The sequence below is a fragment of the Mytilus trossulus genome, chromosome 13 (assembly GCF_036588685.1).
Source record: "Mytilus trossulus isolate FHL-02 chromosome 13, PNRI_Mtr1.1.1.hap1, whole genome shotgun sequence".
In the NCBI taxonomy this organism is placed as follows: Eukaryota; Metazoa; Mollusca; class Bivalvia; order Mytilida; family Mytilidae; genus Mytilus; species Mytilus trossulus.
Window position 1 is genome coordinate 36,948,308 of NC_086385.1, and position 26,174 is coordinate 36,974,481.

The 26,174-nt window shown below is 34.7% G+C and overlaps 1 protein-coding gene across 1 annotated transcript in view; it reads left to right on the forward strand.

Annotated features, from left to right (window-relative positions):
- Positions 1-26,174, forward strand: part of LOC134694343 (low-density lipoprotein receptor-related protein 2-like) — a 111,325-nt gene that overhangs the window by 59,431 nt on the left and 25,720 nt on the right. The window contains exons 43-62 of the mRNA XM_063555348.1: positions 5,413-5,655; positions 6,072-6,249; positions 6,653-6,811; positions 8,177-8,298; positions 8,693-8,803; positions 9,476-9,736; positions 10,246-10,362; positions 11,789-11,911; positions 12,571-12,717; positions 14,597-14,701; positions 15,372-15,500; positions 15,732-15,989; positions 17,796-17,918; positions 18,263-18,385; positions 19,358-19,480; positions 20,044-20,175; positions 21,288-21,546; positions 21,897-22,028; positions 22,451-22,621; positions 23,333-23,556. Of these exons, the coding sequence (XP_063411418.1) occupies positions 5,413-5,655; positions 6,072-6,249; positions 6,653-6,811; positions 8,177-8,298; positions 8,693-8,803; positions 9,476-9,736; positions 10,246-10,362; positions 11,789-11,911; positions 12,571-12,717; positions 14,597-14,701; positions 15,372-15,500; positions 15,732-15,989; positions 17,796-17,918; positions 18,263-18,385; positions 19,358-19,480; positions 20,044-20,175; positions 21,288-21,546; positions 21,897-22,028; positions 22,451-22,621; positions 23,333-23,556 (3,240 nt within the window). The remainder of the gene's footprint in view (positions 1-5,412; positions 5,656-6,071; positions 6,250-6,652; positions 6,812-8,176; positions 8,299-8,692; positions 8,804-9,475; positions 9,737-10,245; positions 10,363-11,788; positions 11,912-12,570; positions 12,718-14,596; positions 14,702-15,371; positions 15,501-15,731; positions 15,990-17,795; positions 17,919-18,262; positions 18,386-19,357; positions 19,481-20,043; positions 20,176-21,287; positions 21,547-21,896; positions 22,029-22,450; positions 22,622-23,332; positions 23,557-26,174) is intronic.

Consider the following 26,174-nt stretch of genomic DNA (forward strand, 5'->3'; position numbering starts at 1 on the left):
GATTGTTCTACTGGAAATCTAGCATCTGACAATACCTCATGTGAAGGTACTAAATACACACACACACACATACAAACATGCACACTAACATACTCACACCCTATCCAAACCAGACTACTTCTGTGTGTGATTGTAATACTGGAAATCTAGCATCTGACAATACCTCATGTGAAGGTACTAAATACACACACACACACATACAAACATGCACACTAACATACTCACACCCTATCCAAACCAGACTACTTCTGTGTGTGATTGTTCTACTGGAAATCTAGCATCTGACAATACCTCATGTGAAGGTACTAAATACACACACACACACATATCATACAAACATGCACACTAACATACTCACACCCTATCCAAACCAGACTACTTCTGTGTGTGATTGTTCTACTGGAAATCTAGCATCTGACAATACCTCATGTGAAGGTACTAAATACACACACACACACATACAAACATGCACACTAACATACTCACACCCTATCCAAACCAGACTACTCCTGTGTGTGATTGTTCTACTGGAAATCTAGCATCTGACAATACCTCATGTGAAGGTACTAAATACACACACACACACATACAAACATGCACACTAACATACTCACACCCTATCCAAACCAGACTACTTCTGTGTGTGCTTGTTCTACTGGAAACCTGGTATCTGATAACACATCATGTGAAGGTACTAAATACACACACACACATAAGCATGCACACTAACACCTCACACCCTATCCAAACCAGACTATTTCTGTGTGTGATTGTTCTACTGGAAATCTAGCATCTGACAATACCTCATGTGAAGGTACTAAATACACACACACACACATACAAACATGCACACTAACATACTCACACCCTATCCAAACCAGACTACTTCTGTGTGTGATTGTTCTACTGGAAATCTAGCATCTGACAATACCTCATGTGAAGGTACTAAATACACACACACACACATACAAACATGCACACTAACATACTCACACCCTATCCAAACCAGACTACTTCTGTGTGTGATTGTTCTACTGGAAATCTAGCATCTGACAATACCTCATGTGAAGGTACTAAATACACACACACACACATATCATACAAACATGCACACTAACATACTCACACCCTATCCAAACCAGACTACTTCTGTGTGTGATTGTTCTACTGGAAATCTAGCATCTGACAATACCTCATGTGAAGGTACTAAATACACACACACACACATACAAACATGCACACTAATATACTCACACCCTATCCAAACCAGACTACTTCTGTGTGTGATTGTTCTACTGGAAATCTAGCATCTGACAATACCTCATGTGAAGGTACTAAATACACACACACACACATACAAACATGCACACTAACATACTCACACCCTATCCAAACCAGACTACTTCTGTGTGTGATTGTTCTACTGGAAATCTAGCATCTGACAATACCTCATGTGAAGGTACTAAATACACACACACACACATACAAACATGCACACTTACATACTCACACCCTATCCAAACCAGACTACTTCTGTGTGTGATTGTTCTACAGGAAACCTGGCATCTGACAATACCTCATGTGAAGGTACTAAATACACAGACACACACATACAAACATGCACACTAACATACTCACACCCTATCCAAACCAGACTACTTCTGTGTGTGATTGTTCTACAGGAAACCTGGCATCTGACAATACCTCATGTGAAGGTTCTAAATACACACACACACACATACAAACATGCACACTTACATACTCACACCCTATCCAAACCAGACTACTTCTGTGTGTGATTGTTCTACTGGAAATCTAGCATCTGACAATACCTCATGTGAAGGTACTAAATACACACACACACACATACAAACATGCACACTTACATACTCACACCCTATCCAAACCAGACTACTTCTGTGTGTGATTGTTCTACTGGAAATCTAGCATCTGACAATACCTCATGTGAAGGTACTAAATACACACACACACACATACAAACATGCACACTTACATACTCACACCCTATCCAAACCAGACTACTTCTGTGTGTGATTGTTCTACTGGAAATCTAGCATCTGACAATACCTCATGTGAAGGTACTAAATACACACACACACACATACAAACATGCACACTTACATACTCACACCCTATCCAAACCAGACTACTTCTGTGTGTGATTGTTCTACTGGAAACCTGGCATCTGACAACACATCATGTGAAGGTACTAAATACACACACACACACATACAAACATGCACACTTACATACTCACACCCTATCCAAACCAGACTACTTCTGTGTGTGATTGTTCTACTGGAAATCTAGCATCTGACAATACCTCATGTGAAGGTACTAAATACACACACACACACACATACAAACATGCACACTAACATACTCACACCCTATCCAAACCAGACTACTTCTGTGTGTGATTGTTCTACTGGAAATCTAGCATCTGACAATACCTCATGTGAAGGTACTAAATACACACACACACACATACAAACATGCACACTAACATACTCACACCCTATCCAAACCAGACTACTTCTGTGTGTGATTGTTCTACTGGAAATCTAGCATCTGACAATACCTCATGTGAAGGTACTAAATACACACACACACACATACAAACATGCACACTTACATACTCACACCCTATCCAAACCAGACTACTTCTGTGTGTGATTGTTCTACAGGAAACCTGGCATCTGACAATACCTCATGTGAAGGTACTAAATACACAGACACACACATACAAACATGCACACTAACATACTCACACCCTATCCAAACCAGACTACTTCTGTGTGTGATTGTTCTACAGGAAACCTGGCATCTGACAATACCTCATGTGAAGGTACTAAATACACACACACACACATACAAACATGCACACTTACATACTCACACCCTATCCAAACCAGACTACTTCTGTGTGTGATTGTTCTACTGGAAATCTAGCATCTGACAATACCTCATGTGAAGGTACTAAATACACACACACACACATACAAACATGCACACTTACATACTCACACCCTATCCAAACCAGACTACTTCTGTGTGTGATTGTTCTACTGGAAATCTAGCATCTGACAATACCTCATGTGAAGGTACTAAATACACACACACACACATACAAACATGCACACTTACATACTCACACCCTATCCAAACCAGACTACTTCTGTGTGTGATTGTTCTACTGGAAACCTGGCATCTGACAACACATCATGTGAAGGTACTAAATACACACACACACACATACAAACATGCACACTTACATACTCACACCCTATCCAAACCAGACTACTTCTGTGTGTGATTGTTCTACTGGAAATCTAGCATCTGACAATACCTCATGTGAAGGTACTAAATACACACACACACACACATACAAACATGCACACTAACATACTCACACCCTATCCAAACCAGACTACTTCTGTGTGTGATTGTTCTACTGGAAATCTAGCATCTGACAATACCTCATGTGAAGGTACTAAATACACACACACACACATACAAACATGCACACTAACATACTCACACCCTATCCAAACCAGACTACTTCTGTGTGTGATTGTTCTACTGGAAATCTAGCATCTGACAATACCTCATGTGAAGGTACTAAATACACACACACACACATACAAACATGCACACTTACATACTCACACCCTATCCAAACCAGACTACTTCTGTGTGTGATTGTTCTACAGGAAACCTGGCATCTGACAATACCTCATGTGAAGGTACTAAATACACAGACACACACATACAAACATGCACACTAACATACTCACACCCTATCCAAACCAGACTACTTCTGTGTGTGATTGTTCTACAGGAAACCTGGCATCTGACAATACCTCATGTGAAGGTACTAAATACACACACACACACATACAAACATGCACACTTACATACTCACACCCTATCCAAACCAGACTACTTCTGTGTGTGATTGTTCTACTGGAAATCTAGCATCTGACAATACCTCATGTGAAGGTACTAAATACACACACACACACATACAAACATGCACACTTACATACTCACACCCTATCCAAACCAGACTACTTCTGTGTGTGATTGTTCTACTGGAAATCTAGCATCTGACAATACCTCATGTGAAGGTACTAAATACACACACACACACATACAAACATGCACACTTACATACTCACACCCTATCCAAACCAGACTACTTCTGTGTGTGATTGTTCTACTGGAAATCTAGCATCTGACAATACCTCATGTGAAGGTACTAAATACACACACACACACATACAAACATGCACACTTACATACTCACACCCTATCCAAACCAGACTACTTCTGTGTGTGATTGTTCTACTGGAAACCTGGCATCTGACAACACATCATGTGAAGGTACTAAATACACACACACACACATACAAACATGCACACTTACATACTCACACCCTATCCAAACCAGACTACTTCTGTGTGTGATTGTTCTACTGGAAATCTAGCATCTGACAATACCTCATGTGAAGGTACTAAATACACACACACACACATACAAACATGCACACTAACATACTCACACCCTATCCAAACCAAACTACTTCTGTGTGTGATTGTTCTACAGGAAACCTGGCTTCTGACAATACCTCATGTGAAGGTACTAAATACACACACACACACATACAAACATGCACACTAACATACTCACACCCTATCCAAACCAGACTACTTCTGTGTGTGATTGTTCTACTGGAAATCTAGCATCTGACAACACATCATGTGAAGGTACTAAATGCAAAAGCTTCTGTCCATATGAGATTTGATGTAAATCAACCAATCAATCATGCAAATCATACACACATACAAACAAACTCATATCAAACACTGATAATTTGTATAATTTTTAATTCCTTAGAATATCTAGGAACACTGGATTTCAAAGAAATTTAAAATTAGTCAGACATTTTGCTTTTATGCCCCACCTACGATAGTAGAGGGGCATTATGTTTTCTTGTCTGTGCCTCCGTTCATTGGTCTGTCTGTGCGTCCGTTCGTCTGTTCACTTCAGGTTAAAGTTTTTGTTCAAGGTAGTTTTTGAAGAAGTAAAGTCTAATCAACTTGAAACCTAGTACACATGTTCCCTATGATATGATCTTTCTAATTTAAATGCCAAATTATAGTTTTAACCCCAATATTACGGTCTACTGAACATAGAAAATGATAGTGCCAGTGGGGCATCCGTGTACTTGGGACACATTTTTGTTTGTCTCTACTTTCATTTACATTTTAAAAGTGTACTTTCATTTTATTACCACATTTTTAGGGGATATTTAAACAGACATTAAAAAATACTTGTTATTTTAAATATGACTGATTATTTTATTGGATTTCTTCTATTATTTTCAGCTCCAAAAGAATTTCTGGTGGTGGCAGCTGAAACAGAAATATTGAGTATTTCACTGGACCCTTCTATGAAATCTGCACCAGTGCCACCCGTCAAAGGATTAAATGGGGCTGTGGCAGTGGACTTTGACTATGAAGATAACTATATATATTTCTCCCAGATTATTGGGAAATCCATCAGTAGAGTGCTTCAGAACAGTTCTAGTCCTGTTATTCATGACATTGTTACATTTAATACAAATGAAAGTAAGTATATTTATCAGCAATGACATAGTCACATTTTTTGTCAGTACTTCTGAAATATGTATACGAAGAATGTCTTCAAAATATTGTGAAAAAAAAAAGGGAGATAATTTTGTATTTTGCTGTATCAAGCTTATTAAGCCTGCCATAGATGTTATTCAAACTAGGTATTATTCTGAGTGATACAAGTCTGATAGATTGTAGTGATAAATTAGGAATAAAGATTGTCAGTAAGACCATTTCTCAAAAGTCTAGCGGCCAATATAACAAGTTGAATTTGATTGCTTTTTGACTTTGTGCATTTAGACCACCAGAATTGAGACAAAAAGGAAGTAAATCCTTATCAAATTGTGTCAATCGAAACTTATCTGTCGACAAAGAAAATCAAAATTGTTTTACTTTTGTGTTGTGTTTTCTAGCTTGGATAAAAGACACTGTAACAGCAGAAGGTCTTGCATTTGATTGGGTTGGTAAAAGATTATACTGGGCTGATGTGTACATGAACCGCATTTACAGCATGAACCTGAACTCCATAGAAAAAGTGACCTTGGCAGTAGTAATTAGTCCTAGAGCCGTGGCTGTTCATCCATGTAAAGGGTAGGTACCGTTAACAAGAGATTTTTTTCTCCAGAAAGTTTTAAAATTAATGAAAATGAAAAGATCTGTAAACAGTAATTGGAATGTATAATTATTTAGATTAAATTAAAGAGAGTAAATTATTATTTTTACAAAGCATGGAGTACTTATGTTCATATATTATAAAATTTCACCTTTTCATGTGTGTTCAAAGTAAGCTTGGTGCCTTATTGAAATATACTCAAGGTATCCTTGTATTCATATATATAATATTTTGTAAAACTGTTGGAACCTTACATAGTTTATTAACAACTGCATCTTAAATAATTTCAGACTAATAGCAACACATATGTACATATATTCAATATTATGACGATTTTGAACATCTATATATCAATTTATCAATTATTTTTACTTTTTAAAGATACTTATTTTGGACTGACTGGGGCAGGAGTCCTAAGATAGAGAGAGCTACTATGGCAGGGAACCAGAGGAAAGTCATTGTATCTACAGACCTAGGCTGGCCTAATGGACTAAGTGTAGACTATGATGAAGATATGATATACTGGGCTGATGCTTTAAGGTAAATAGTCAAAGTTCTATGATGGACCTTTTCTATACTTTTTGTGTGAACAAATATATTTTTTTGTGATGGGGTAAAAAGGTATAAAAAGTTTCAACACGAAGATTTATGTGTACAATATTGTGTGACGGTTGCCTTTATAATTTAATATGCAAATTTAATCATACCTGTCAACCTCTGAAAATGAAAAGTCAGGTCATGACCTGCATTGAGAAAAAAAATCTCAGGTCATAACGCGTACAACATTTTGCGGGCATATAATTTATATAGTCAATATGTATATAAAACAGTTAGAACATGTATACAAGTTTATTTCAGACTATTGTTATATTCCATAGTAGCAGACTTGGCATTCTTTAAAAGAACTGCACTTGGTTTCAGTTCATAGCAATGCAAATGTGTATTCATTTTACAAGAAAGAAGAGCACACAGTGTATCCTTATTAAGATCAGCCCTAAACTCTGTAGCTATTTTCTTTACTAAAGAAAATGCCCTCTCACTGTCTGCATTGCTGTTTGGCAAAACCAGTAATGTTTTAGCAAGTTTTGACAAAACAAAAAATCTTGGCTTGTTAAGAAAAATGTCATGCAACTTGGACATTTCTCCCCAAAATGTACCAATGTCAGTTTCAGGGGAAGTGCAAAGTGGAAGTTCATCTAATGGGGTCAACTGATAGTCACTGAACTCATCTTGTAGCTTGTTGAAAATATCGTTACGTAGCTCAGGTAAACAAGTCCTACATTTTGACTTTTGGTTACAATGAAAAAGACCGATAAAACCGAAGGTCATATTACTTCTAAATACCGGAAACAATTCCGGTCAGAAATCCGGGTGAAACGGGTAATGTTAGAAATTGCCGGGACCCGCCGGGTAAAGAAAAACTCCCGGGTGAGAGGTGAAAATAACGGGTGTCACCCGCAAAAAACGGGTGAGTTGACAGGTATGATTTAATCCCAGCACAAAATGTCTTTTCGTTGGAATTGAGTGTGTTTATATTTGTTTATGTTATCTCACATGTACAATTCTTGTCAGATTTTTATCAAACTTGTATCAAAAGCTCTTATCAGCAATATATCAGACTAGTTTTAAAATCAATGCCTATCAACTGTATTTCAAGAGAGTTATTCACTTTGATAATACTTTTTTTATGGAAATTTACATTGCGTTCTCTCTTGTACAATTCTCTATATATTTAAAAAAAAAAAATGAACGACCAATAATTTTTTTTAGTTAATGCCCTTGGAGAGATATGTTATGTGCAATGCCAGGAACATTGGACCTCTGTTTTTAATGGAAGGGTATTAAAAAAGTAAAAAAAGATGTTGGTATATGTTTTATGTATTTATGTATTTTTGACATTTCCAGGGACAGGATAGAGAGATCCACATTGGATGGCAGATACAGGGAAGTAATTGTCCAGTCAACTGTCCATCCATTCTCCATGACAGTGTTTGGTCATCATGTTTACTGGACAGATTGGACATTACGTATGTACCTAATTAAAAACTTCATAATATTAAGTTCTTAGAATAATGATATTTCAGGAAGAAAATATTCTATAGTATTTTGATATCCTGATGACGGCCTCGAGAATAATGAAAAATGTTGATTTAAATTAATTACTGTAAACCAACTTTTTTTGGCAGATACTTTATTTAGCATTAAGCCTTACTTGCCTATTTCGCACAATTTAGTTTCACAATTTTCAAATTAGCTTGATGTAGCACGAGGAAAGATCCCAATTTTACAAATTCACAATGTTTTTCTACTCGCAACAGACACTAAAATTAGTTGATTTTCTCTATACCTAAATTCTTATGAAATGTTTTGTGCTTTTCTATTATAACAGGAAAAATAATTGTATTATATTTCTATCTATAGATGGTGTATACAGAGCAGAGAAGCATACAGGATCCAATCTAGTCGTAATGTCAGAGGGTATCACTAACAGACCTATGGGAATCAACATATATTCTCCAAAAAGACAGAAATGTTTGTATTAATAGTAGAAAAATTTTCTTCAGATTTTAATGCATCATGTATCACTTGTACAGGGTTAATAAGGTTTTGTGTGCATCTGTCCCATATCTTGTAAACATTTATATTTAAGATAACTCATGTTTATTATGATTCAAACTTTCAAAGTATATGCCAAATTAAGATCAATTTCATTTGAAGTTTGTGCTTTTAATGGTCTTTCAACAGTTTTCCTTGATAAATTAAGGACAGAAGAAAAAGAGAAGGCTGAATATGGGAAATCTCTATTATTTAAAGATACTTTCATTTTAACCATTTACTCTGTGAAGACATTTTGTATATACTGTGGAATCATTTATTTTCGTGGGTACCAATTTTCATTGATTGAGAAAAAATATCATTTTAGTGGATATTTGATTTCGTGCCTTTGCCAAAGTCTGCATAATTTCCTATATATAGAATTTTAAATTTGTTGGAAATTTAGATAAGTGGTTCCCACATAACCACGAAATCCACAAAAATTGGTATTAAACAAATAATAATGACTCCACAGTACTTATTTCACATAAAATACACGATAAAATGATGGAAACCAGGGACCAGTTGAAACTTGTTAAAATATGACTCCAAATTTTCGTATTTAAAAAAAAACATGCATGAACTTTTACAATCAGTTTCTTTCTTCAGGTAATACAAACCCTTGTGATATCAACAATGGAGGATGTAGTCATGGTTGCCACCCAGGGGCTGATGGGAAGGCTGAGTGTTCTTGTGATGACAACAGTGGATTGATCCTTGGTAACAGTGGTAGAATGTGTATACCCTCTAACCATTCGTGTACACCTGACAAATTTGTGTGCGTGAATGGTAAATGTCTGAGTCAGCGATGGGTTTGTGATGCTTCTGATGATTGCAATGACAACTCTGATGAGAATCCTAACTTCTGTGGTGAGTATCCATAAAATGGTTTAAAAAATATGAAGCTGAAGTCTGCCTCTGAGTGTGAGATTTTTTCACTATGTTGAAGATCCATTGGTGACCTTTGGCTTTTTTCTGCTCTTTGGTTGGGTTGTTGTCTCTTTGACACATTCTCCATTTCTATTCTCAATTTTATCTTTAAAATTTTAAAATACGATAAATATTGAAAATTGTACACTTTCTAAAATTTTGATATCAAACTTCATGGGAGCATGCTATACATGCTATGCATTTTCACATCCTTTGCACACCCCTACTTCCTGTTAACTGAATACTTTCACAATGGTATTATAAGTGAGCAATATCTCACAGTTCAACTAATATATGAGATAATTATTAAGTAATTTAATTTTTCATGGGGTATCTTCATCTTACTTATAAGATTATTATTGTCTTATTTATTTGTTCATGATATACTTGTGAAATTGTTATAATAAAAATAATTACATTATAACATTTTTCTTGATATTTATTTTCAGCTAACCATGTTTGTGATCCTACGTATTTCCGATGTAACAATGGCCACTGCATTCCACTTAAGTACCGCTGTGACCATGACAACGACTGTGGAGATGACTCAGATGAATTAGAGTGCAGTAAGTTCTCTTTCATTTGTAACTAAAAGTTCTGTTTTCTATGACTATGATGTCTGCCGCAGATAACTCAACTTAGAGAAAGTGATCTTGCGGCAACGTTATCTACTTAGAATCTTTATATTTTAGAAGGTATAAAACCTGGATGCTTCTTTTGTATATAGATGTCTTATGTTATACAGTTTCTATCTCTCACATGTTAGAAAAATACCAGCAAGGAATATGTAAAATATTAAATGTATAAAAGAAAGATTGACTGGTGATATCAAGGATGCATTTATAGATTATCGTTGATCATCTCAACCAGATTGATCTTCTCGCTTGAGCCGGGACGGCAAAAGTGAGAAAGGCAACCAAGTTGAGATGACAAAGATAATCTTTTTATCGCTATTTTACCTATGACGACGTTGTCAATTTCATGTTACATTCATTAGCAACGCCACATGCCTGCTTAGTTTCTAGCGATAATTGTCCATCTCAAGCGAGTAGCATGATATGAAAAATTATCACAAAAAAAGATCAAAAGAAAAAGGCACAAAATAGCGATAATCAAGACTATACGTAAAAAAAATGACTACACCATGTAAAAAAGAAAATGAACAAAAATAAACAAATCCACAAAACAATACATGAAAAACTAGCAATTGAGCAACAGGAACCCAACCAAAAACATGAGGTAAACTAAGGTGCTCCAAAATAGTAAGCAGTTACTACTACACATATGGCACCTGTAGTCTTGTTACTCATGTACTGTGAATTCATTATTATTCATTGGATACCAATTTTCGTAGTTTCTGTGGGTACAGGTGAACCAGGAATTTAAATGTTCAAAGAATAACAAATTTTGTATTAGTATGTGTGCAGACTTTGGCAGAACCACGAAATCAAATATCCATGAAAAAGACAAGTTTTCAGCAATCCACGAAAATTGGTATCCACGAAAATAAATGAATCCACAGTAACTACAAATATGGTGACTAGTTTCATTCTGTGATTTGATAATCAACTATATTAATAATTATCACTATTTTACGAAAACTTCCCTTTGATCTTGCTGACTGATAATTCCTTTCAGAGCGGAGTCGAGTGATATGAAAAATTAATGCTAGAAACTAAGGGAGCATGTTGCGTTGCTAATGAAATTGACATGAGATTGTCAAAGTGAAATTGCTATAAACAGATTTTCAGTGGTCATCTCAACCCGATTGTATTTCTCACTTTCGCTGTACCCACTCATGTGAGTAAATCAATCTTGCTGAGATGATAAAAAATTATCTATAAATATAAGATATTTTTTAGCCAGGATGTACAAGGGACCAGTTTCAATGCACTAACAAAGATGTAATGTTACCAGTTTCTGAGTGCTAACAATAGTTTTTATATTTGACATCAATAAAATTATTAAATATTGAAATAATGTATTTTGTAGCTCACCCAGAATGCACAAGCGACCAGTTCCAGTGTGCCAATAAGAGATGTGTTGACTTATTGAAGGTCTGTGATGGTGTTGACAATTGTCTCGACGGAAATAAAACCGATGAAAATGGCTGTCGTGAGTATGGCTTGGTTTAAGGAATACAAACTTGAGGACATTTTTTCCATGGAATTAAGGTGGTACCTAACACTACAGGGAGATAACTCTGTAAAGTCAGCTAAACATTTTAATTATGTTGTGTTGTGAAGGGAATATTAGGCTTCTCAATGATAAAAATTGGTGTTTGTCAAACTGCTATATAACCAGTGTAATTTTCTGACAAAACAGTTGGTTCAAAATTTTTGAAATTTTTGTATTTTTGATAAAGGGTCAAAGTAAATACTTTGTCAAAATTTTATTAAAATTAAACGAGCCAAATTAATTTTAGTGAAAGTGTTAGGTACCACCTTAAAATGAATGAAGCAAACTCTTGAATATGTTGAATTTACAAGAATGAAACAGGATATTTTAATTGTTTCCAACAAATCATCTTTTCTGATCAAAAGATTATTCATTAAATATTGGTGTCTTGAAAAATTTTAAGTTTGGACATATAAATAAATGCCTATTTGTTAAGGTCTTGCTTTATTCTATTTGGTTAGTTTCTAATATAGTCTAACAGCAGTAGGAGAATTACTAAAAGAAGAGAACAAGTTGTTACTCTTTGACCAATCAAGTGTTTTTAAAGAAAATGTTATCTGTCTATGTATGTGTAACTTGTGTATTTGACATTGCAGCTGAAAGAACATGTGCTCCAGGGAAGATCAAATGTCCAAACAATGGTATCTGTCTGTCTAGACGTTACTTATGTGATGGTCAGAATGATTGTGGAGACAATAGTGATGAGAATGCAATGTTTTGTGGAGCTATCACCTGCTCACCTCGTAAGTGTATATATCCAAGTAATATTGATATAAGGTGATGCAGAGGTGTTACTTGTACAGATTATCCATATTTTACGCGGATTTTTTAATAAAATTACTCAGTTCAGATTTGTCATGAAAAAGTACGAATTTTCTACCAACCCTGAAAAAAATCATAATTGGTTCCGTTTACGGCGATCGGTATCTAAAAGGCACTTTTTCTGACTGGGAATCGCCGCTCTTTAAAACGCAAAATGATAGCGATCAAGTTTATTTTATGGTCAGCATGGATCATCCTCAGGATGCTGGCATTTCTCAAAAACGCAAAAACGTCAATGAATGTTTTGAACAAGACCAAGCGCCTAAGAAAAGGAAATGCCTTCAAAATAACAAAGACTCATACACTATTGAAATGAACCGGCAACGTGCCACCACTAAAGTTTAATAATGTGCGAGTTGATAGCAGAACTAAACCTACCCCTGTCATCTGCCGATACATTCAATAAATCATTTAAACTAATGTTTCCCTGATACTAAAATCGCAGGAGGTCAGTTTTTATTCTATTTTCTATGTGTAGGCAGGAGATGTGAATGATCCATATCTTATAAATGGATCTGTCCCACATGTCTCTTATTATCTTTTTTTAAAAACCCAACTTTATTGGCCTGGGCATTTAGAGAGGGGGTAATGAAATGTGAAAATCCTAGGATGCCGCCGAAATTTTTTTTTGGGTTGGACTCAGTTTTTGTGGGGGAAGCAGGTAGAAGGAGGTTCTGTACTGTAGTGTTTTGAAATAAAATATTCCAGACCTGAAAACTTAAGCTCAACTGTTTTTCAAATCATGCAAATTTTAGGTTATAATCTTTGTTTAAAAAAATAGCTGAATAAGACTGCAGATACTGTCAGAATGCAGGAGATTGCATCTAATTTTTCAAAAAAAATTTTGGGGGGGGGGGGCAAGCCCCCAAACCCCCCTAGATGGTTTGTGCCGCTTCGCGGCACTCAGCGAGAGTTTTACTGACAACATTGCAAAACTACTGACAATTCTACTGAGAGACATCATGGTGGGTAAACAGGTCTGGTGATGTGGTATGATTGCCAATGGGAAAACTATTCACCAAAGTTTAAATGAAGTGGATATAGGCAATTATTGGAAATCATACAGCATTCAACAATGAGATAACCTTAAATTACTTAGTCCCCTATAAAAGACCCTCAAAATATTAGATACAATTACAAGGGGGGAGGGGGGGAAACAACAATTATCACTGACATGCAACTTTGGGAATAGGTAGGAAACAATCCTGTCTCCTTGTAGAGTAAATCTGGTCATTAATAGAGAAATAGGTGCAACTTTATGACTACAGTCAAACCTGTATAAGCAGTTACCCTTGGTAAGTATCAAAAGTGACTGCTCTAGAGAGGTGACCTTTGAAATAACACTAAAATAAATTGAATCTAGGATAGTTTATAGTAGGGATCAGGGCAACTGCTGATTCAAGTAAAATTATATAGAGAAAATGTTTTGGAGGGTCTGAAAATGACTTACAGATAGATGACTGCTGAAACAAGGTGACCATTAAGTATAAAAAAAGAAGATGTGGTATGATTGCTAATGAGACAACTATCCACAAAAAACCATAATGACACAAACCTTAACAACTATAGGTCACTGTACGGCCTTCAACAATGAGCAAAGCCCATACCGTATTGTCAGCTATATAAGGTAGGTTTGACTGTACTTAAAAAAGATAGCTACATTGCATAGGGATCATTTGAATGATTTTTCTCAAATTTTCACAGGTACATGCATCAACTTATCACTCATTAAATCTCAGGAAAAAAATAATTAAAATTTTTCCATTATGGTATTAATTGTGCCTTTTAATTGTTTTACAGAAGACTTCCATTGTGCCGTGACACAGAAATGTATTCCTAAGTCCTGGGTTTGTGATGGGGATAACGATTGTGGAGAAAATGAAGACGAACAGCCTGGATGTAACAGTAAGGAGAAAATAAAATAATAAAAATACCAGGCATCAAGAAAAATTTAAATATAAAATGGCAAAATTTAAGTTTCCAACAATATTTAAACAAATGGAAAATTAGAGGTTATATATTCTAGATTTTTTACATTGATTGATGAAGAATTGTACTTTAGTCTATGTTGGATTGCATGGTTTTTGCATAAGTCAGCCCTACATGCCTATATAAAAGCTGTTTTTGAACATTTAGATTTGTGATTCACATTTACCCACAAAATTTACATTTGTTAACCTGATTTCCTAAGGAAAAGATTGGTGATGTAAGGGTGTGTTCAGGAGAGCAGGCAGCTGCCAAACTTTTATTTTTATTGCACTGATTTGAATAGGTTTCCTACATGCAGCTTTTTCTAACTTTAATTTGCCTTAACCACACATTATGAAACTTATTCACAACGCCTATTACCACAAAACTCCAATCAAGATCAATTTGGGTAGTGTTACTGTTACTGTTTTAGAGATATGTCCCTTTATATTGGTATATCCAAAAAGGTGATGGGATTACCTTTGTCCCATTGACACATTCTCTTTGATCCTAAAATCATTGATAATATTTCTGTAATTTTAAAATCCAAGAATGAATCAGAAGAGTATATGTTTATTTGAAATCTCATTAATTTTCACTTTTTCAGATCCAAGTACAAACCAGACTTGTACAGAGTTTAGGTGTGCCAATGGAAAGTGTATTAGTCAGAAGTTTGTATGTGATGGGGATGATGATTGTGGGGACAAAAGTGACGAATCAGATCAACTCAAATGTGGTAGGTCAGAGTTCAAGGTGCATATACTTATTATATTGAGTCTCAGGTTTAGTCTAATGTTGTGTTTTGAAATTTGAAATATTTTGATGGATATTTCAAACAATTTTTCTAAACCAAACTATAAAATATAACATTTTAAACATTTTTTTACTCAATTTATGTTGATAAAAGAAAATTTTATTATCAAATTTCCTCATGACTCAGTCAGTATGAAAGCTGAATTTATTTTAGGCAAAAGAAGATGTCCAAAGACCACATTTACTTGTAAGTCTAACAAGAAAATAGGAAGATATGCTTGCATAGATAGGAGGCTGATTTGTGATGGCGTCAAGAATTGTCATGAGGGTGAAGATGAACTACAAAACTGTCCAATTCGCACATGTCGTCCTGATCAATACAGGTGTGACAATGGTATATGTATCCCACAATCCTTTGCTTGTGACCATGACAACGACTGTGGTGATGGCTCAGATGAGAAGAAAAACTGTGGTAAAAGTTTATTTTTAAACACCAAATAACCATATTTTTTTTTTAAATAATGTAAATTCAGAAATTAATGAGAGGTTTTTATTATTGCGAAAAATGCAACTGAGTTGTAAACGCAATAATTTCAACTCGAATTTCGAAATATTTCATATGAATTGAACAGAATTTTTCTCAAAATCGTAAAAATTTAAATCGCATTTAAAGTCAAAAGAAATGAGTGACCGGTGAAAAACAATGTTCTTCCAATTCTTGAACCAACGCATACAAACATCACAAACTAAGTCTTCTGTACTCGAATTTATCATTTTTTTCGTGTAAATTTCGTATAATCGTCAATTTTTTTTTCAATCGGTTAGTTTTGTTGTGAAAATATGGCAGGTAATTAAAGTTAGTGTTTTGAAGCCGAAGTTAAACGATTGTCACCTGTTTGTCAACAATTGACGATAAATAAACAAAAAAGCATGGAAATTGAGCACGTGTTTAACATGTAAATACAGATAATAGTTTATTTTAAGGACATCCATGCGTATTGTGGTCACCGGATTTTTACGAGATGGGTCACACTAAGGTCACCTTGCATACGGAAAATATGTCGGGGGAATTGCTTGCTGGAAGGAAGCAATTCAAATAAAGTAAACTTCTCCTAAATATGAATAAATTAAAGAATTTTCTTCAGAAAAAAGTATATGTACATAAGTTTTATAATGAAAACTATCCATTGAGTTATAAAAAACATATGCATTATTTTTTTTTTACTTGAGGTGTCTTATGACTTTAAGTCTAAAATGACAAAATCGCAATAATAAATGCACGCAATAATTTCTGAATTTACAGTATCTGTACAATGAAAATTTCAAATAGGTGAAAAGTGTAAATTTGTTGAAATACACATTCAGAGAACTTGCCAGTTTAACACAAAAAAGACAAAAAATATTTTTAACATTGGATTGCAGAGTGACAGTTATATTATTTTCAGGTAATGGTGTGACAATCACAGGGTATCTTAAATTCAGAAACAGATGAAAGCATTTTTTTTTTAGAAACCCTATTTAGTGGCAGAAAATCATAATGTAATTAACCCTTTCGCCGATGAGTCCACGTTTACCGGGATTCACGCCTCAGACAGATGCAATGAATCCCGTTTTACCGGGATCTGAATACCTCTTTTGTATTTCCTGCTCAAAACAATGCAAACATGAGTTATCTTTCTTTGCTGAATACCCGGACGAAAGTGTTAACATGACGCTTCCGCTTGTTGAAAACTGTGTCAAAAGCAGAGGAAATTTACAGAATTAACGAGAATTTGAAATGAGGGAACATTTTTTTGAAAGAAAATGGAAGAATTGAAGCCAAACTAGTATACTTTTTTGACACATCGTTTTATGTACATAACACTTGGAATGGACATCGTTCAGTGTGAGGAATTTGTACAGCCTCCTAAAATTTTTCAAAATTTTGCCGTTTTGGGTTAAAAAAGTACAATTTGGGGTAAAAAAGCAGAATTTTGAGAATTTCACAGAAATAATGAAATAATGCAGAAAATTGGAAAATTTTAATATTTTATGAAGAAAAAATTATCAAACATGAGCAAAACTGTGAACATGGTGTTCGTGAATGAAAAAAATACACAAATAACTACAAACAAGTTTTGATTGACATTTATTATGAAGATCTCCCACTTGAGTAATAGGAGCCAGGGAAGCCATCGTCTCAGAGTAGCTTCTGTCTGGACAGCAATAGGTGAAAGGGTTAATATGAATTACCAATGTCAGCCAATATGACAAATGCATATAAAAATTTATATTTCAGAGTATCCACAGTGTGGTAAAGGTAGGTACACTTGTGACAACAAACAGTGTATTTACTTACAGAATGTTTGTGATGGATTTCCTGATTGTGGTGATGGCTCTGATGAAAAACATGAGCGTTGTTGTAAGTAACATAGGTTAATTTATTTTTGGTGGGGAATATTGTAATTATCTTAAATTTTTCATTAATGATTATCATAACATTAATTTTAATTTTCTTTTACAAGACTTTGAAATTTCCAATACTAATTTTTATCTCTTATTTAAAACAAACTACATTTATATGATTGGAAAGGCTTACAGACTTGAGATGAACATGGCAAATTTATTTTGCTTATATTTGTATAGCTAATACCTTTATTGGAAATTTATCACAATGTTATGAATTTGAGTTTATATGGAAAAAAAATAAAAAATACATATTTTTTTTTTATGAAAATATAAATATTTGCTAATTAAATTTTTCAGCTTCTCTTAAACCACTGTGTCCAGGAGATGAGTTCCACTGTGGTTCTGGTGGATGTATCAACCAAACCCTGGTGTGTAACAGGGAACCAGACTGTGATGATAAATCTGATGAGAGACATTGTAGTGAGTTATCTCCCTTTCTTTTCATGTGCCAACCCCCCCCCCCCCCCCCCCCCACACCTCTAGGTGAAGGGGCATAATTAGAATTTTTAGTTTATGCAGGATTTGAATATCATATAATCTAGGTTTTGCAATGTTATTTTTTTTGTTATTGTCATGTCCTTGGTTGAAATAGATACTCTTTTAAAGAAATCAAAGTTCTTGGGAAATACTTTCAGGATTTTATCTCAATCTCTAAGACTCTCTCCTTTTCATGGTTGTATTTTTTGTGTATTTCAGTTATAAATGAGTGTAACAGTCCCTTCCATGGTTATGTATTTTTTGTGTATTTCAGATATAAATGAGTGTAACAGTCCCTTCCATGGTTATGTATTTTTTGTGTATTTCAGATATAGATGAGTGTAACAGTCCCTTCCATGGTTGTGTATTTTTATACCCCCGCTTTAAAAAAGGGGGGGTATACTGTTTTACCTCTGTCTGTCCGTCAGTCCGTCCGTCAGTCCATCAGTCCGTCCGTCAGTCAGTCCGTCCCATGAAACTTTCGTCACATTTTTCTCAGGAACTACAATACAAGGATTTCTGAAATTTGGTTTCAGGGTTTATCTAAGTCAGCTATACCGTGTGATGCGTTTTCAGATTGATCACTTGACAACTTCCTGTTTACCGAACACTTGTATGATTTTACACATGATAGCCAAGTTGAAAATTTTCGTCACATTTTTCTCAGGAACTACAATACATGGATTTCTGAAATTTGGTTTCAGGATTTATATAAGTCAGCTATACCGTGATGCGTTTTCAGATTCATCACTCGACAACTTCCTGTTTACCAAACACTTGCATATTTTTACACTATTAATATTATCCACTTGCGGCGGGGGTATCATCAGTGAGCAGTAGCTCGCAGTTTCACTTGTTTTGTGTATTTCAGATATAAATGAGTGTAATAGTCCCTTCCATGGTTGTGTATTTCAGATATAAATGAGTGTAACAGTCCCTTCCATGGTTGTCAACAGAAGTGTGTGGATACAGCGACTGGTTTTGAATGTCAGTGCAACCCGGGATATAAACTTATGAAGGACAAGAAAAATTGTGAAGGTAAACCATGTTGTTAAAAGCAAAATATAGCAAGACTACTTGATATTTTCATATGCGTTATAAAATATTTATTTATATTTTCATAAATAAGGCTTACAGAACATTATGCAACAACAATAATTATCTCTTCAAAACAAATTTTTTAAGAGGTCAAATCTGGTTTCTTGTTAAAATTGGACAAAAAAAATGCTTCTTTGAATATGACGCATTTTCTTATACTTTACAGTAATTTTAAGACAGATAGGAACTCATAGCACAATGAGTTCTTTGAAACTTGTACAAGCACACATTTTCATAAATTAATATATATTAAATCTTGTTCATATCTATATGTGGAAAGAAAAAAGTGAAATAACTGAAAAACTGAAAAACCAAACTTTGAATAAAATTCAAAACAGAAAATCCGTAATCAAATGGCAAAATGGAAAGCTTAAACACATCAAAGGAATGAACAACAACTGTCATATCATGCATATTCCATACTTGGAACACGCATTTTTTAATATTGAGCAATCACCAAATATTTGAATAAGTGATTGATATTACATGATTTTTCTCTTCAGATTTAAATGAATGTAATGAGTTAGCGGGAGCTTGCAGCCAGAAATGTATAAACACCCATGGTAGTTATGTGTGTAAATGTAATGATGGGTACGAGAGGACTCACGATGAAAGACATTGTAAAAAAGTGGATAGTAAGTTAGATATAGAATTAAGTAGATATACACAGATGTGTTATGAGTGCCAATGAAACAACTCTCCATCCAAGTCACAATTTATAAAAGTAAACCATTATAGGTCAAGGTACAGTCTTCAACACGGAGCCTTGACTCACACCCGAACAGCAAGCAATAAAGAGCCCCAAAAGACATGTATTTGCAATCAAATTCATTAATGATTGAAATTTCTACTGAAAGGATAATTTTTTTTTATTGCGTTATCAGCGATTAAGATAAAATGGTGAAAATGATCCAATGCTTAATATTAAAATTTAAGGATGATTTTTAAAAATACAAAATGCAAAACTTTGTCATGAGGTTTGACCCTTGAAACAGCTAAATTTATTCTTGTGGAAAAATAGACTGCTTCATAGAATCTTCTTTTACATGTTTTTATTCAAAAATAGCTATAAAGAGTTAAATTATTATAGTTGCCGTCAGCTAAAATTCGTAGCGGTTATCGGTAAAAATAATCTAAACTGTCAACCGCGTTCTCTCGAGATATAGTTTTTCTCATTCCATTCATAAATCGCAAAAAGAAAAACCACTACTGACCTACCTTTTAAGTGATCGCACTGTAATAATCCTGACCTTCACATTTTCCAGAATGTTTTCCATTGTAATTCCGCCATCTTCGTTTCTATGAGGATCATTTGTTTACATGTGAAATTCGTCATTTACGCAGTTTCCTGAATGTTCTTTTCATTGATGTGATACGGTTTCCCGCGCTTTATGCAAATGTTATGAAATTGAACTCCAGGGGAACACTTCCGGAAAAAACAATGGCGGATTCCACCATTGAAAATAGTCTTGGAAAATGTGAAGGTCAGGATTATCACAGTGCAAACACTTAAAAGGTAGGTCAGTGGTGGTTTTTCTTTTTGCGATTTATGAATGGAATGTGAAAAACTATACCTCGAATGAACGTGGTTGATAGTTTAGATTATTTTAATTGATAACCGCTACGAATTTCAGCTGACGGCGACTATAGTTTTAAACATATACAAATCTCTATAAATATTGGTTCACTACAAATTGTATGATATTCATGATAGTAAAGGTCAATTGCTTTATTTCAACTCCAATAGATATAACACCATGGTTGATTTTCACCAACAAGTATTACATAAGAGAGATATCTACTGATGGATCACAGTACCGTAGATTAACCCAAGGATACGACAGTGTTGTGGCGTTGGATTACGACTACATAGAGGACAGACTGTACTTTATTGACATTAAGAAGAAAAGAATGTTCAGGATCTTTTTGAACGGTTCTGGAGAGGAGATGATAGTCAGGCATGGGTTGATGGGAGCTGAAGGGATGGCATTGGACTGGGTTGGAAGGTAGATAGATCTTAATGAACTTTGTCCATTCTTCAATGTAAAAAAAGTGGTGGAAGATATAAAAGGGAGGATAAAAACTAATAAGTGGAATAGGAATTGACTATAACATGGGGTAAAAAGAAATGACAATATTGTATATTTTAAATTATTGTTGTCACTTTACATGCTATATATATTTTAAACAGAGTTTTGCAAAAGTATTTTTTTCTTTCAAAATAGATAATACCAATCGTTCAAGTTTTACAAGATTTTATAAAACATTTTCCTTCAGCAATTTACAAGCCAAATTGGTTTTACAAATGTCCCCAGTTTTCTCATTATTTAAAATGTCAATATCTACTCTTTTCCAGGAAAGTATACTGGGTAGACAGTCGTAAGTCCTCTATGTTTGTAGTAGAATTGAATGGTACCAGTCAGTTGACATTGATGAAAGGCAGCTTTATGAAGAGTCCCAGAGCTTTAGTGGCTGATCCTAGAAATGGGTAGGTGAAATATTATGTACAGCTGACATAGAAATAAGAATTAAGAAAATGTGTTTTCTATGATTAACCAAAGAGGTTTTTAATGTTCTTGTATATACAATTAGAATAAGGCAAGTTAAAAAAATAGAATTACTTATTATGGATAGAACAAGGTGGCAAGTGTACATATACTCTTTTTCTAGAAATGAGTAACTTATATAGTGTCAGTATTAACATATCTAACATATTAGGAAGTCCCAAAATTTGTTCCAAACTGACCATAGAAATCTAGTCAGAAAGTTTGTTTTGAATGATTTTTGATTTTTTTAAAATACATAATGAAAGCAGAAACACATTTCGATTAATTGATTGGTGGATTAAATGTTGCTTGCTTGTTTACCGTCAAGTAGTAAAAATGATTTGACCTTTAACTTTTCTTGCAGGTATCTTTATTGGACTGACTGGAACTTATCGCCATACATTGGACGTATTGGTATGGATGGATCTAATGCTACCAGAATCATCAAAGAAAAGATAGGCTGGCCTAATGCTCTGGCTATTGATTATGAAACAGATAGGTTATGGTGGGGGGATGCTCATCTGGATTTTATTGAGTGAGTTATATTTAAAAAAATAAACTGATTTAGAATATTTTATCTTTGAAAGAAGTTAAGGGATTTTTCATTACTAGCCTTTTTGACTAAAGGGACTCAAAGTGAATGCCTGTCTGCTCAGGACATTCTAAATCGTCATATATTTTGACTGTGTTAATGTTATTATGATATATAAACTGAAGAAATATGAGCATGTCACTTTAACATGTAATTGGTTTATGTATTAAAAATTGCTTGTTCTGCATTCAACTGTAGGTAGAGAAAGCAAACTGTAAAAAGGATTAGCATTATAAGATCTACAAAAATATCAATATAATGGAAAACATTTGATGATGCCTTATACAGGAGTTATTGCATTTGAATATCAATCTTGGTCTATTATCTAAAAGACCATGATAGATAGGTATAAACTCTAAACAGCCAAAAAAGATCAGTAATATAAGATATATTTTTCCATGTTGAGCGATCAGGTGGTTATAAGAAGTTTCTAATCAATGGCCATCACTATATATGCCACCAAAAAAATATTTAAAAAATGTGTCTCGTTAGTATATTTTTTTGTCCCTACTTTGAAATTAAAGCTGTCATCATTTTAAACCATATTAATTTTAATAGGTGATTCTGAGTATAGAAGAAAAGAGGTTTTATTTACAAATTAAATGTAAAAAGTTGTTATGTTAACTTACATTTGTGAAATTCATTTCATTTCAGGTTTTCTGATTTAGATGGAAAGAACCGTCACATTGTTCTGCAAGGGAAAGTCCCTCATCCCTTTGCCATGACAATATTTGAAGACTGGGTCTATTGGACTGACTGGAATCATCTGTCTGTAGAAAAGGCCAATAAATACACGGGCGCCAATCATACAGTCATACAGAAACTACCACATAGACCAATGGATATACATATATATCATCCCCTTAAACAGCCACTATGTAAGTCAAGTATATAAACACTACCCTATAGACCAATGGATATATGTATATATCATCCCCTTAAACAGCCACTATGTAAGTCAAGTCTATAAACACTGCCCCATAGACCAATGGATATACGTATATATCATCCCCTTAAACAGCCACTATGTAAGTCAAGTCTATAAACACTGCCCCATAGACCAATGGATATACGTATATATCATCCCCTTAAACAGCCACTATGTAAGTCAAGTCTATAAACACTGCCCCATAGACCAATGGATATACGTATATATCTTCCCCTTAAACAGCCACTATGTAAGTCAAGTCTATAAACACTGCCCTATAGACCAATGGATATAAGTATATATCATCCCCTTAAACAGCCACTATGTAAGTCAAGTCTATAAACACTACCCTATAGACCAATGGATATACGTATATATCATCCCCTTAAACAGCCACTATGTAAGTCAAGTCTATAAACACTGCCCCATAGACCAATGGATATACATATATATCATCCCCTTAAACAGCCACTATGTAAGTCAAGTCTATAAACACTGCCCCATGGACCAATGGATATACATATATATCATCCCCTTAAACGGCCACTATGTAAGTCAAGTCTATAAACACTGCCCCATAGACCAATGGATATACGTATATATCATCCCCTTAAACAGCCACTATGTAAGTCAAGTCTATAAACACTGCCCCATAGACCAATGGATATACGTATATATCTTCCCCTTAAACAGCCACTATGTAAGTCAAGTCTATAAACACTGCCCCATAGACCAATGGATATACATATTATATATCATCCCCTTAAACAGCCACTATGTAAGTCAAGTCTTTAAACACTGCCCCATAGACCAATGGATATACGTATATATCATCCCCTTAAACAGCCACTATGTAAGTCAAGTCTATAAACACTGCCCCATAGACCAATGGATATACGTATATATCTTCCCCTTAAACAGCCATTATGTAAGTCAAGTCTATAAACACTGCCCCATAGACCAATGGATATACGTATATATCATCCCCTTAAACAGCCACTATGTAAGTCAAGTCTATAAACACTGCCCTATAGACCAATGGATATACATATATATCATCCCCTTAAACAGCCACTATGTAAGTCAAGTCTATAAACACTGCGCCATAGACCAATGGATATACATATATATCATCCCCTTAAACAGCCACTATGTAAGTCAAGTCTATAAACACTACCCTATAGACCAATGGATATATGTATATATCTTCCCCTTAAACAGCCACTATGTAAGTCAAGTCTATAAACACTGCCCTATAGACCAATGGATATACATATATATCATCCCCTTAAACAGCCACTATGTAAGTCAAGTCTATAAACACTGCGCCATAGACCAATGGATATACATATATATCATCCCCTTAAACAGCCACTTTGTAAGTCAAGTCTATAAACACTACCCTATAGACCAATGGATATACGTATATATCTTCCCCTTAAACAGCCACTATGTAAGTCAAGTCTATAAACACTGCCCCATAGACCAATGGATATACGTATATATCTTCCCCTTAAACAGCCACTATGTAAGTCAAGTCTATAAACACTGCCCCATAGACCAATGGATATACGTATATATCATCCCCTTAAACAGCCACTATGTAAGTCAAGTCTATAAACACTGCCCTATAGACCAATGGATATACATATATATCATCCCCTTAAACAGCCACTATGTAAGTCAAGTCTATAAACACTGCCCCATAGACCAATGGATATACGTATATATCATCCCCTTAAACAGCCACTATGTAAGTCAAGTCTATAAACACTGCGCCATAGACCAATGGATATACATATATATCATCCCCTTAAACAGCCACTATGTAAGTCAAGTCTATAAACACTACCCTATAGACCAATGGATATATGTATATATCTTCCCCTTAAACAGCCACTATGTAAGTCAAGTCTATAAACACTGCCCTATAGACCAATGGATATACATATATATCATCCCCTTAAACAGCCACTATGTAAGTCAAGTCTATAAACACTGCGCCATAGACCAATGGATATACATATATATCATCCCCTTAAACAGCCACTATGTAAGTCAAGTCTATAAACACTGCCCCATAGACCAATGGATATACATATATATCATCCCCTTAAACAGCCACTATGTAAGTCAAGTCTATCAACACTACCCTATAGACCAATGGATATATGTATATATCTTCCCCTTAAACAGCCACTATGTAAGTCAAGTCTATAAACACTGCCCCATAGACCAATGGATATACTTATATATCATCCCCTTAAACAGCCACTATGTAAGTCAAGTCTATAAACACTACCCTAAGACCAATGGATATACGTATATATCTTCCCCTTAAACAGCCACTATGTAAGTCAAGTCTATAAACACTGCCCCATAGACCAATGGATATACGTATATATCTTCCCCTTAAACAGCCACTATGTAAGTCAAGTCTATAAACACTGCCCCATAGACCAATGGATATACATATATATCATCCCCTTAAACAGCCACTATGTAAGTCAAGTCTATAAACACTGCCCCATAGACCAATGGATATACGTATATATATCATCCCCTTAA